We start from the raw sequence: 14,232 nt of genomic DNA, 5'->3' as shown, positions 1-14,232 counted from the left end.
AGTATCTGTACCTAGGGACCAGTGAATCTACAACACCTCCATAAGTAAACCTGCGCTGCCAGATCATGTCCCATATCCTGAGCTAAAAGACATTAGTGAACCAGATAGGTTTTGTTTCTGATAATTGACAATGGTTTAATGGTCACCATTAGACTCTTAATTTCAGGCTTTTATTGAATTCACAATCCACCATCTGCCATGGCAGGATACAAAGCCAAATCCCAGTACATTCCCTGATCCAGTGATTGTCCCATCTCCCCACATCCCATAGATCAGTGTATTTGCAACTCCTCAATCAATCCAACTGCACTTCAGCATCAGTGCATCTACATCTGCATTCCCAGATTCATATATCTGCTGCATTAAAAGCTATAGCATTATTGCAGGGGCAGTTCATAGAATCCCTCCAGAGTGGGAGCAGGCTATTTGTCCCAACAAATCCACATCAATCCTCCAAAGAACAGCCGACCTAGAGACACCATTTTCCTATGACGCACCCACCTAGCCTTCACATCCCTGGACACTGTGGGCAATTTAGCATTGCCAATCCACCTAATCTGCACACCTTTGGACTGTAGGAAGAAACCGAAGCACCCAAAGAAAACCCACGCAGACACAGGGAGAATGTGCAAACTCCACACAGACAGTCACCGTGGCTGGAATCGAACCTGGATTTCTGGCACTGTGAGGCAGCAGTGCCAACCACTGAGCCACCATACTGCCCCAAACTTCTGAAGGAGAGTCATAGCATTCTCAAACAGTTAACTCTGTTTCTCTCACCACAAGTGCTGTCTGACACTGTGTCTGAGTTTCTCCAGCACTCTCTGATTTTATTGTAGGGCAGTCGAAGGGCTTCTGCATGTACCAACTTGGCCAGTACAATGCACTGCACCTGCCACTAACTCTCATGATTCATTGGGCATTATGATATTTTGGCACAAAAGCAAATATTAGGCTCATTCTGTTGACAGGACCGTGCTGGGGAAGCTTCAGGATATCAGGTTTTGTAGGTTTTGAATAAACTGCACACAACCACTCTGTCCAAGTATCAGAAATATATATATATATGTATATATATATCACAGAAGGAAAATTACTCAGCTTTGGATATTAAATTCTGAATTTAACATTTAAATTGAAATTTGGAAAATGAGCCTTCAGAAAATGCAGAAAGGAAGCTGTACAGTTATTCTGGGTATGCCCTAACGAGAAGCTGTACAGTTATTCTGGGTATGCCCTAATGAGAAGATTACAACAAATGAAGCACAATGACCAAAACAATCCACTAAATTCAATCCTGGACAACTTATACCCACCAAGAATTACCTCTGTGATGGTGCACTGTCTTGTGAGACAATGGTTTGCATCTCGATCATAGAATCCCTACAATGTGGAAGCAGGTCATTCGGCCCACTGAGTCCACATCAACCCTCTGAACAGCATCCTACCCGTTTAACCTTGCATTTCCCACAGCTAATCCACCTACCCTGCACATCCCCTAACACTATGGGCAATTTAGCATGCCCAATCCACCTAAACTGGGCTGTGGGAGGAAACCCACGCAGACACGGGGAGAATGTGCAAACTCCACACAGACAGTCGTCCGAGGCTGGGATCAAACCCACTGTGAGGTAGCAGTGCTAACCACTGAACCGCAATGCAATGCACTTGATGGCCACCTCTGTGTTAAGCTCTGTCTGGAGCTCCAGTCTGACACAGCCGTCTCAGTGGGGTTGACTGCACAGGGAGACAGTGGGGGTGGGAGTGATTGATTCACCAGCCTCTGTTTTCTGTGGGCCCTCTTCTCAGTCAGTGGAGCTTTATCTTACTGCTCACCTCTCCCAGATTAGATTAGATGATTAGATCACATTAGATTACATTACAGTGTGGAAACAGGCCCTTCAGCCCAACAAGTCCATACCGACCCGCCGAAGCGCAACCCACCCATTCCCCTACATTTACCCCTTACCTAACACTAGGGGCAATTTAGCATGGCCAATTCACCTGACTTGCACATCTTTGGACTGTGGGAGGAAACCGGAGCACCCGGAGGAAACCCACGCAGACACGGGGAGAACGTGCAAACTCCACACAGTCAGTCGCCTGAGGCGGGAAATTGAACCCGGGTCTCTGGCGCTGTGAGGCAGCAGTGCTAACCATTGTGCCACCGTGCCGCCCACTGCCACCGTGCCACCCACAGATGGTCAGCCTTGAGTGGTAACGACCATCAGCGACTGCCCCCAGTGCTAGTCTTCACCATTTTCACGTCGGATTTGCAATTGTCCTCCACCCAATTAATGAAACTTCACCAAATTTAAACATCCTGGATTTTCTGATCACCAGTGAATCATTTCCGCAGTTAGCTGGGAGTTGCATATCGGGATCCTGCTAAATCCTGCTCTACCAACCAGTGGCTGATCCAATAATCCTCAGTTCCATTTTCCTGCCTTTTCCCCATAACCTTCGATTCCCTTAAAGATTAAAGATCTGTCTGTCTCATTCTTGAATATACTCAATGACCCAGCCACAATAACCCTCTGTGGTAAAGAATTCCTCAGATTCACTCTCCTCTGAGAGAAGGATTTGGAGGTGCTGGTGTTGGACTGGGGTGCACACTACCCAACACCAGGTTATAGCCCAACAGGTTTATTTGGAAGCATTAGCTTTCGGAGCACTGGTGAAGGAGCGGTGCTCTGAAAGCTAATACTTCCAAATAAACCTGTTGGACTATAACTTGGTGTTGTGTGATTTTTAACTGAGAGAAGAAATTCTTCCTCATTTCTGTCTTAAGTGTATGACCCCATACCCTGAGATGATACCCTCTGCTCCTAGAGTCTCCCATGATGGAAAACAGCGTCTCCATCTCTACCCTGTCAAGCCCCTAACAATCTTGTACATTTCAATAAAGTCTCATCTCTTTACTCTTTATTCCAATGAGTACCATAAGATATAGAGGCAGAATTAGGCCATTTAGCCCATCAGGTCTGCTCCACCATTTAATCAAGGCTGATATGTTTCCCAACTGAAAAATGTGTTGCTGGAAAAGCGCAGCAGGTCAGGCAGCATCCAAGGAGCAGGAGAATCAAAGTTTCGGGCATAAGCTCTTCTTCAGGAATCCTGAAGAAGGGCTTTTGCCCAAAACATCGATTCTCCTGCTCCTTGGATGCTGCCTGACTTGCTGCGCTTTTCCAGCAACACATTTTTCAGCTCTGATCTCCAGCATCTGCAGTCCTCACTTTCTCCTAGTTGATATGTTTCCCAACCCCATTGTCCAGCTTTCTCCCATAAACCTTGACCCCCTTACTAATCAATAACCTATCTATCTCTGTGTTAAATACCCTCAATGATTTGGCCTCCACAGCCCTCTGTGGCAATGAGCTCCACAGACTTCCCACCCTCTGGCTGAAGAAATTCCTCCTCATCTCAGTTCTAAAGGGTCATCCCTTCACTCTGAGGCTGTGCCCTCAGGTCCTGGTCTTCCTACTGGTGTAAACATCTTCATGTCCACTCTATCCAGGCCTCTCAATATTCTGAGTGTTTCAATCAGAACCATCCTCATCCTACTAAACTCGATTGAGTACAGACCCAAAGTCCTCAAGTGCTCCTCATAAGACAAGCTTTTCATCCCCAGGAAGATTCTTGTAAATCTTGGCATGGTGGCTCATTGGTCAGCACTGCTGTCTCACAGCGCCAGGGACACCAGTTCGATTCCGGCTTTGGGCGCCTGTCTGTGTGGAGTTTGCATGTTCACCCTGTGTCTGTGTGGGTTTGCTCCGGTTTCCTCCCTCAATTTAAAGATATGAATTGGCCATGTTAAATTGCCTGTAGTATTCAAGGATGTGTAGGTCAGGGGTAAATTTAGGATAATAGGGTAGGGGGGATGGTTCAGGGTGGGTTACTCTTCGGAGGGTGGTGTGGACTTGTTGGGCTGAAGGGACTGTTTCCACACTATAGGGATTCTAGAGTTTTTTTTCTTCTGGAATCCCTCCAAGGCCAGCACATCCTTCCTTAGATACAGGGCCCAAAACCACTGACAATGGTCCGATTGTGGCCTGAATAGAGCTTATACAGCCCCAAGAGTACATCTCTACTTTTGTAGCCCTCCTGAAATGAATGCTAACATTGAATTTGCTTTCCTAACTGCTAAACAAAGCTGCATATTGAATCCTGAACTAGGACTCCCAAGTCCCTTTTTGTTTCAGATTTCCAAAGCCTTTCCCCATTTAGAAGATCGTCTGTGCCTCTAAGCTTCCTACCAAAGAGCATAACCTCACACTCTCTCCACATTCTACTCTATCTGCCACTCCTTTGCCCATTCCCCCAGCCTGTCCAAGTTCTTTTGCAGCCTCCCCCTTCCTCCACCTAAATTTGTGTCATTTACAAACATTTACAAACTTGGGGAGAAAGTAGCATAGAGTACAATAGGTGAGTGGGGGAGGGAATGAAGGTCAGGGAGGAGAGGGTGGAGTGGATAGGTAGAAAAGGAGATAGGCAGGTAGGACAAGTCATGGGGACAGTGCTGAGCTGGAAGTTTGGAACTAGGGTGAGGTGGGGGAAGGGGAAATGAGGAAACTGTTGAAGTCCACATTGATGTCCTGGGGTTGAAGTGTTCTGAGGCGGAAGATGAGGCATTCTTCCTCCAGGAGTCTGGTGGTGAGGGAGCAGCGGTGAAGGAGGCCCAGGAACTCCATGTCCTCGGCAGAGTGGGAGGGGGAGTTGAAATGTTGGGCCACGGGGCGGTGTGGTTGATTGGTGCGGGTGTCCCGGAGATGTTCCCTAAAGCGCTCTGCTAGGAGGTGCCCAGTCTCCCCAATGTAGAGGAGACCGCATCGGGAGCAACGGATACAATAAATGATATTGGTGCATGTGCAGGTAAAACTTTGATGGATATGGAAGGCTCCTTTAGGGCCTTGGATAGAGGTGAGGGACGAGGTGTGGGCGCAGGTTTTACAGTTCCTGTGGTGGCAGGGGAAAGTGCCAGGATGGGAGGGTGGGTTGTAGGGGGGCGTGGACCTGACCAGGTAGTCACGGAGGGAACGGTCTTTGTGGAAGGTGGAAAGGGGTGGGGAGGGAAATATATCCCTGGTGGTGGGGTTTGTTTGGAGGTGGTGGAAATGTCGGCAGATGATTTGGTTTATGTGAAGGTTGGTAGGGTGGAAGGTGAGCACCAGGGGCGTTCTGTCCTTGTTACGGTTGGAGGGGTGGGGTCTGAGGGCGGTGGATGAGATGCGTTGGAGGGCATCTTTAACCACGTGGGAAGGGAAATTGCGGTCTCTAAAGAAGGAGGCCATCTGGTGTGTTCTGTGGTGGAACTGGTCCTCCTGGGAGCAGATATGGTGGAGGCGGAGGAATTGGGAATACAGGATGGCATTTTTGCAAGAGGTAGGGTGGGAAGAGGTGTAATCCAGGTAGCTGTGAGAGTCGGTGGGTTTGTAAAAAATGTCAGTGTCAAGTCGGTCGTCATTAATGGAGATGGAGAGGTCCAGGAAGGGGAGGGAGGTGTCAGAGCTGGTCCAGGTAAATTTAAGGTCAGGGTGGAATGTGCTGGTGAAGTTGATGAATTGCTCAACCTCCTCGCGGGAGCACGAGGTGGCGCCAATGCAGTCATCCATGTAGCGGAGGAAGAGGCGGGGAGTGGTGCCGATGTAATTACGGAAGATCAACTGCTCTACGTAGCCAACAAAGAGAGAGGCATAGCTGGGGCCCATACGTGTGCCATGGCTACCCCTTTGGTCTGGAGGAAGTGGGAGGATTCAAAGGAGAAATTGTTAAGGATGAGGACCAGTTCGGCCAAACGAATGAGAGTGTCGGTGGAAGGGGCCAAACAAATGAGATGATTTCCTATGATTTCCTGTCTACTCAACATCTCCTTATAAGGAAACCTCTCCAGGCTCTGGATCAACCAATTAACCTTCTCTAGACTACCTCCATTGCCAGTATATTTTGCCTTGGATAAGGGGACCAAAACTGTTCACAGTAGTGAGTTTTGAGAAGATTTTTAGCTCAGGTTGAGGTTCTGGATGTAGGTTTGTCGCTGAGCTGAAGGGTTCATTTCCAGACGTTTCGTCACCCTACTGTGGAAATGACATCACCACAGGAAATGACATCACCAATCCAAAGATATAAATAGAAAGCAGGAATTATCAGCAGTGTTTCGCCTGAGGCCCACTGAAGATGTTACCTAGTGGGATGATGAAACGCCTGGAAATGAACCCTCTAGCTCAGAGGGCAAACCTACATCCACTGTTCACAGTATTCCAGCTGATGTCTAACTCGTGTCTCTGTGTAGCTGGAAATGTGTTGCTGGAAAAGCGCAGCAGGTCAGGCAGCATCCAGGGAACAGGAGAATCGACGTTTCGGGCATAAGCCCTTGTTTCTGTGTAGTTTAGTGCCGGGTATGGTTATACAGTCTCCCTGTGTCTCACTCATTTGGATATAATTTAAGGGCACTACTTTGAGCAAGAGCGGGGTTCTTTGTCAGTGACCTGGCCAATATTTATCTTCAACCAAAGCCATTTTGCTCCTCAAATCTGTCCAGCATTGAAATGTTGCAAAGAGATTGGTCCGGGCTATGAATTGTGGAATGCCACTGTGTGTCTCAATGCCTTTCTTATCCGTTAACAGTTCCACCATGCCACTTTGTCTTTCTCCCAGGGTCTTTGGGCACAGCGGGAAGAATGTGCAACAAGTCGTCCAAGGATACCGATGGATGTGAAGTGATGTGCTGTGGCCGGGGCTATGATACCACTCGGGTTGTGCGAGTCACTAAGTGTGAGTGCAAGTTCCACTGGTGCTGTGCAGTAAAGTGCAAGGAGTGCCAAGAGACCGTCGATTTTCACACCTGCAAAGCTCCTAAACGCGCTGCCTGGCTTGACCAGACATGATCACAGCCAACAATGCCACCTCAACATGGGATATGCGTGAAGGCACGTGGCATTTTGGGGAGTTGTAGTTTAGCTGCATGGCTTTTCTTTTTTAATTAATATCCTGTGAAGCACTAAAGAATGGACTACACCTCCCGGGGACCATGGTGAACCGCTGCATATGTTCAGTAAATCATCGCATATTCCTTATCAATAGGGGGAATTGCAATACAAAGCATAAATCCTGAACCTTATCATTCGCAATTTTATTTTTTATTCCCCGAATGGAACAGTGCAACTGTCTATTAAGCAAGAGACTTTATAAAAGTGAAGAACGAGGCTTCTGTAGTTGTCAAGTGACAGGGACCTCCCTGTAGCACCAGCTGCATGCAACTAATTTCTACAGTCTGTTTTTTTTTATTATTATTGGTACATCAATGCCTTATTACTAAGTGAAAAAGCTGCTGACCGCTTCTAATGATCATTCAGAAGGATTCAAAGCTGCATTCTGTGCAAGGAACAGGAAGCCTGCACTTTCTGAAGGCAATTACATAACTGTATATTAACAAGACAACCTGCACTATGAACATTAGCTACAAGAGGATAGCAGTGAAAGAGAGAGAGAGAGAGACAATGAAAAAGAGAGAAAGAAAGTGAGTGAGAATGTTAGAAAGATTTGCCTCGTCATGACTAATCTGTCTGTTGATTTGAACTCATGTCAAGAGCTACAGCCTGCAATCTGTGACAGGAATTCTGCAAAGACAATAAGAAATAAGGTTTAGCTCTGAATTGTTGCTGCTGATTTCAATAGTGCAACTCACCTGAACTTTTTTATGATTTAAGAATTTTTTTTTAGAAATTGTAATGATTCTTACATTGCTATAGTATGTTCATGTTTGGCAATCTGCAAATGCAGTTCCTACGGTTATAAGCTGATGCAAAAACAAAACTGCATTCTACACTGTACTGTAAGTTGACGGCACCCCACCTGAGTACTTTGTTTGTAATTTCACAGACAAACCTTTTTCTAATTAAAAAGAGAAAGAAATTAGGTTGGAGCCCATGTCTTTCAGACTCAAGCCCCTATGGCAGCCCAGTCATAACTGAAGGAAGTACACTCTTAAACCTAGACCCAAGCCATTTAGAAGTGAAGTTAGGATGGATTTTATTTGCACAAAGATTACTGACAACAATTCCCATGTCCAAACTCAAAAAACAATGGTCTCTGTGAGACAACATTAGACAAAATTAGATGCAACGGCAGGTTGTGAGAGTGGTAGAAATGGTTTACAGAGAGATATTGGAAGGGTAAATAAGTGGGCAAAAAATTGACAAATCGGGTGTATATGAAGTTGTTCATTTTGGAAGGAAGAACTAAGGAGAATCCAAAGGGTTTTTACAAATACATTAAGGACAAAGGGTAATTAGGTAGGGAATAGAGCCCCTCAAACATCAGCAAGACAGCTTTGTGGGGAGCCGCAGGAGATGGGGAGATACTAAACGAGTATTTTGCATCAGTGTTTACTGTGGAAAAGGATATGGAAGATATAGAATGTGTGGAAATAGATGGTTACTTCTTGAAAATGTCATATTACAGAGGAGGAAGTGTTGGATGTCTTAAATGCATAAAAGTGGATAAATCCCCAGGACCTGATCAAGTGTACCCTAGGACTCTGGGAAGCTAGGGAAGTGATCGCTGGGTCCCTTGCTGAGATATTTGTATCATCAGTAGTCCCAGGTGAGGTGCTGGAAGACTGGAGGTTGGCTAACGTGGTGTCACTGTTTAAGAAGGGTGGTAATGACAAGCCAGGGAACTATAGACCAGTGAGCCTGACATCGGTGGTGGGCAAGTTGTTGGAGGGAATCCTGAGCGACAGGATGTACATATATTTGGCTAGGCAAGGACTGATTAGGGATAGCCAAAATGGCTTTGTGCGTGGGAAATCATGTCTCACAAACTTGACTGAGTTTTTTGAAGAAGTAACAAAGATGATTGATGAAGGCAGAGCGGTAGATGTGATCTATATGGACTTCAGTAAGGGATTCAACAAGGTTCCCCATGGGACACTGAATAGCAAGGTTAGATCTCATGGAATACAGGGAGAACTTGCCATTTGGATATAAAACTGGCTCGAAGGTAGAAAACAGAGGGTGGTGGTGGAGGGTTGTTTGTCAGACTGGAGGCCTGTGACCAGTGGAGTGCCACAAGGATCAGTGCTGGGTCCACTACGTTTTGTCATTTATATAAATGATTTGGATGTGAGCATTCTAGTTAAAGTAAGTTTGCAGATGACACTAAAATTGGAAGTGTAGTGGACAACGAAGAAGGTTACCTCAGATTACAATGGGATCTTGATCAGATGGGCCAATGGGCTGAGAAGTGGCAGATGGAGTTTAATTCAGATAAATGCGAGGTGCTGCATTTTGGGAAAGCAAATCTTAGCAGGACTTATACACTTAATAGTAGGGTCCTATGGAGTGTTGCTGAACAAAGAGACTTTGGAGTGCAGGTTCATAGCTCCTTGAAAGTGGAGTCGCAGGTAGATAGGATAGTGAAGGCAGCGTTTGGTATGCTTTCCTTTATTGGTCAGAATATTGAGTACAGGAGTTGGGAGGTCACGTTGTGGCTGTACAAGACATTAGTTAGACCACTTTTGTAATATTGCTTGCAATTCTGTTCTCCTTCCTATCGGAAGGATGTTGTGAAACTTGAAAGGGTTCAGAAAAAAATTACAAAAATGTTGCCAGTGTTGCAGGGTTTGAGCTGCAGGGAGAGGCTGAACAGACTGGGGCTGTTTTCCCTGGAGAGTTGGAGGCTGAGGGGTGACCTTATAGAGGTTTATAAAATCATGAGTGGCATGGATAGGATAAATAGACAAAGTCTTTTCCCTGGGATCGGGGAATCCAGAACTAGAGGGCATAGGTTTAGGGTGAGAGGGGAAAGATATAAAAGAGACCTAAGGGGCAACGTTTTCACGCAGAGGGTGGTACGTGTATGGAATGAGCTGCCAGTGGAAGAGGTGGAGGCTGGTACAATTGCAACATTTAAGAGGCATCTGGATGGGTATATGAATAGGAAGGGTTTGGAGGGATATGGGCCGGGTGCTGGCAAATTGGACTAGATTGGGTTGGGATATCTGGTTGGCATGGACGGGTTGGACCGAAGGATCTGTTTCCATGCTGTACATCTCTATGACTCTCTAACAGAATTTTGGAAAACTGCAGAAAGCTGCGACACAGAGGGACTTAGGAGAGACTTGTGCATAAAACACAGGGGAAGCAGGTAATCAGGAAGGCTAATGGAATGTTGGCCCTTATTTCAAGGGAGTTGAAGTGTAAGAGTAGGGAAGTTTTACTGCAACTGTACAAGGTGCTGAGGAGATCACATCTGGACTCCTGTGAGCAGTTTTGGTTCCCTTATTTAAGGAAAGATATAATTTCATTGGAAGCTGGTGGTTGAAGATTCAGTAGGATGCTCCCTAAAATGGTGGGGTTGTCTTATGAGCAGAGGTTTAGCAGGTTGAGACTATACTCACTGGAGTTGAGAAAAATGAGAGGCGATCTTGTTGAAACATATTGGATACTTAAGGGGTTTGACAGGGTCAATGCTGAGAGGATGTTTCCCCTCACGGGAGAGTCTAGGATCAGAGGGCATAGTCTCAGAGTAAAGGGGCACCAGTTTGAGATTGAGATGAGGAATTGCTCCTCTGAGAGGGTTGTATGTCTTTGAAACAGCTTAACAAGAGAGCTGTGTGGACAGAGTCTTTGGGGCTGAAGTAGAAGGATTCATGTTCAGTCGGGGAACCAAGTGTTACGGGGAAACAGCAGGAAAGTGGATGTAAGGAATGTTGAATCAGCCATGATCCTGTTGAATGGTGGAGCAGGCTTAATGGGCTCTTGTTCCTATTTTTTATGGTGAAATTAAACGATGAAGACTGAGATCCATGGACATTTTTTTGTCAAAGATATGAAGCAAAGGTTGGTGAATCAAGTTGGATCCAAGTCGGACTAAGGGTGGTGCAATAGACTTCAGATGATAAAATTAAAACATAGGAGACAATGGGTACTGAAGACTGGGAGAAATCAGAGTTGATAAGGTGTGGCGCTGGAAAAGGCACAGCAAGTCAGGCAGCGTCCGAGGAGCAAGAGAGTCAATGGTTTGGGCAGGGCCCTTCATTGAGACTGGGGAGGGGGAAGGGGGCTGAGAGACAAATTACAACATATAAGATTAGTGGTTTTGGTAGAATTTGGCTGAAAAAAGCTTCATTTTGTCAAAGATTTTCATCAGGATTATTTGCAAGAATACCAAAGTGTAGTGGAACAACTTTTTATACTACATGAGAAGAAATTGCTGATTGGTTGGATGTAGACAGACTTCCATTATGGGCGACTCAGCTACCAACTTGTGCAGAACGAACTTTCCAAAATAGAAATGAAAGATATTGGAAGAGAGACAAATATTGGCCAGTTCCCTGTGAGGAAGGTTAACAAAAGTAAAATACCGCAGATGCTAAAAAATCTAAAACAAAGACAGAAAATGGTGGAAATACTCAGCAAGTTAGACAGCTCCTACGGAGCTTATGCCCAAAACATCGATTCTCCTGCTCCTCGGCTGCTGCCTGACCAGCTGTGCTTTTCCAGCACCACACTTTTCAGCTCTAATCTCCAGCATCTGCAGTCCTCACTAACTCCTATGGAGAACGTTTCAGATGAATGCACTTTTGTAAGAACACTGACATGAGTGAACATGTACAGAGGCAGAGATACTTCATAGTGAGGTAAGAACAACAGGTCTGTGACTACATCAGGCTCTGGGAGTTTAAAGTAAACCTCAGCTGGAGTATTGTGTACACTTGTGGGCTCCTCATTATAGGAAAGATGTAAATGCATCGGAGAGAGAGAGAAAGAGAGACAGAAAGAGACAGAGAGAGAGAGTGAGTGCAGAAGCAATTTACAAGAATGGTTCCAGGAATGAGAAAGTTCTGTTATAAGGGAGACATTGAGGAAGTTGGGACTAAGTTGGAGAGAAGTGGGCTGAGGGGAGATTTGATAGAGATTTTCAAAATCACGAGTGGCTAGATAGAGTGGACAGTTGCTTCCAGTTATAAAAAGAAGAAGAACAAAACAGCATAGATTTAAAGTGATTTACAAAAAAAAGCAACAGTGATGTGAGGAAAGAGTTGTTCACGCAGGGAGTTGTTAGGGTCTGGAATGCACCATCTATTAATGTGGTGGAGGCAGGTTCAATTAAGACATTCAAGGTGGTCATTAGATGATTATTTGGATAGAAATGGTGCACAGGAATATGGGGAAAGATCAGGATATTGGCACTAAGTAATGATGTTCACTTGGAGAGCCAGTGCAGGCAGAATGGACCAAATGGTCTCTTTCTGTGCCATTCGGTGATTGTGCTGTAGGATGAAACGCAAGAGAAATAAAATAAAGAAAAGGATGACAATGTGAGGTAAAAGGAGTTGGGAATGAGACAAGGAACAAAAAGTATGTCTCGAAGAGGTTTGAATGGAAACAGTGCAATCACCAATAAACTCTGTATGAAAGCCAGTCAGGATCACAGGTTACGAGGTGACATTGTTGAGCTCAATGTTGTGTTGGGATATTTGTAAAGTACCTGATTGAAATTCATGGCGCTGTTCTTTGAGCTCACATTGAATTGCATTGGGCTTTGGAGAGCAAGGACAGGAAGGTCAGACTGGGAGAGGGCATTGAAAACGACAGGTGACCAGGATCACACTTGCAGACAGAACAAGTCTGCCAGAGGTATCCTGCAAGATGACATCCCAGTCTGTGTGTGACTCCCCAGTGTAGATAAGACCACATCAGGAGCAGCAAATACCAGAGATTAAAATGAACACATTAATCACTGTTTCACTAGTGAAGGATATTTGGAGACTTGGGCAGTGAGAAGGGGGGTACTAAAAGAGTCTTGTGTCCTCTGCACTTGTTTGGGAAAGGGTGTGGATGATGAAGGTGATAGAGAGGTGGACAGAGTGTTGCAGCTGGAACAATCCTTCTGGAATACTGGAAGAGGCAGTAGGTGGTGGCATCACATTGGAGGTTACAGAGGTGAATGTGGAGGCCAGTGAAAAATGAGGAATGACTGCCACGTTCTCAGTGGGAGGAGAAAGAGTGAGGACAGAAGTACAGGAGAAGGGGGTAGGTGAGCCAAGGTCTCTATCAGTGGATAGGAGGGATGGGGAGAGGAAACCTCTGTCAAAATAAAGAGTAGGCATATCTGAAGCGCTGAATAATTTAAACAACGCTGCTTCATACTTGAATAAAAATGAAGTACTGCAAATGCTGAAGATCTGAAACAAAAACAGAAATTGCTGGAGAAACTCTGCAGGTATGAAGCATCTGGGGAGAGGAAACAGAGTTAATGTTTTGGGTCTAAAATGACTTTTCTTCCAAACAGGTAGGTGTTCTTCAGCACTGAAGAAGAGACATAGTGGACTCAAAATGTTAACTCTGTTTCTTTGGGAAGTCATGTTGTGGTTGTACAGGACATTGGTGAGGCCACTTTTGGAATATTGCATTCAATTCTGGTCTCCCTGCTATTGCAAAGACGTTAAACTTGCACGTGTGCAGAAAAGATTTCAAGAGATGTTGTGAGGGTTGGAGGATTTGAGCTATGGGGAGAGGCTGAAAGGGCTGGGGCTGTTTTCCCTGGAGCATCGGAGGCTGAGAGGTGACCTTATAGAGGTTTATAACATGATGAGAAGCATGGATTTGGTGAATAGTCAAGGTCTTTTTTCCATAAACTAGAGGGCATAGGCTTAGGGTGAGAGGGAAAAGATTTAAAAGGGACTTAAGAGGCAACTTTTTCATGCAGAGGGTGATGCGTGTATGGAATGAGCTGCCAGAGGAAGTGGTGGAAGCTGGTACAATTGCAACATTTAAAGGCATTTGGATGGGTATATGAATAGGAAGGATTTAGAGGGATATGGGCCAAATGCAGGCAAATCCTTACTACCACTCCTATGTCTTATAGTCTTAAATGGGACTAGATCAATTTACAATATCTGGTCAGCATGGATGTGTTGGACCAAAGGGTCTGTTTCTGTGCTGTACAGCTCTATGACTCACTCCACAGATGCTGCTAGATTTGCTGAGATTTTACAGGAATTTCTGATTTTATTGCTTCTTAATTTGCTTCCTTCTCTCACCTTCACGTAGTCATCTGCATTGTCAGATCAGATGAGACACAACGGAAACAATGAGAGAATGGAGTTGAGTCCTTTCAGAAAGTGGGGTTGAGAAAACACAGCCCAGTATCTGTGCAAGTCAGTGGCCTTATAGTGGATGTTGATTGACAGGGTATCCCCGGAATTGGACACAGAGGAGTTGACGA

At 45.3% G+C, this 14,232-nt stretch overlaps 1 protein-coding gene across 1 annotated transcript in view; it reads left to right on the top strand.

The window, feature by feature from the left end:
* Nucleotides 1-7,915, top strand: part of wnt2bb (wingless-type MMTV integration site family, member 2Bb) — a 72,534-nt gene extending 64,619 nt beyond the window's left edge. The window contains exon 6 of the mRNA XM_087973444.1: nucleotides 6,655-7,915. Coding sequence (XP_087829570.1) covers nucleotides 6,655-6,884 — 230 coding nt within the window. The 3' untranslated portion in view covers nucleotides 6,885-7,915. The remainder of the gene's footprint in view (nucleotides 1-6,654) is intronic.
* The last annotated feature ends 6,317 nt before the right edge of the window (nucleotides 7,916-14,232 follow it).

This window comes from Chiloscyllium plagiosum, unplaced genomic scaffold (genome assembly GCF_037043375.1).
Source record: "Chiloscyllium plagiosum isolate Xiang-an unplaced genomic scaffold, Cpla_swu_hap1 HiC_scaffold_26, whole genome shotgun sequence".
Taxonomy (NCBI): domain Eukaryota; kingdom Metazoa; phylum Chordata; class Chondrichthyes; order Orectolobiformes; family Hemiscylliidae; genus Chiloscyllium; species Chiloscyllium plagiosum.
The sequence above is the reverse complement of the archived record's forward strand: the minus strand, read 5'-3'. Positions and strand labels throughout refer to the sequence as shown.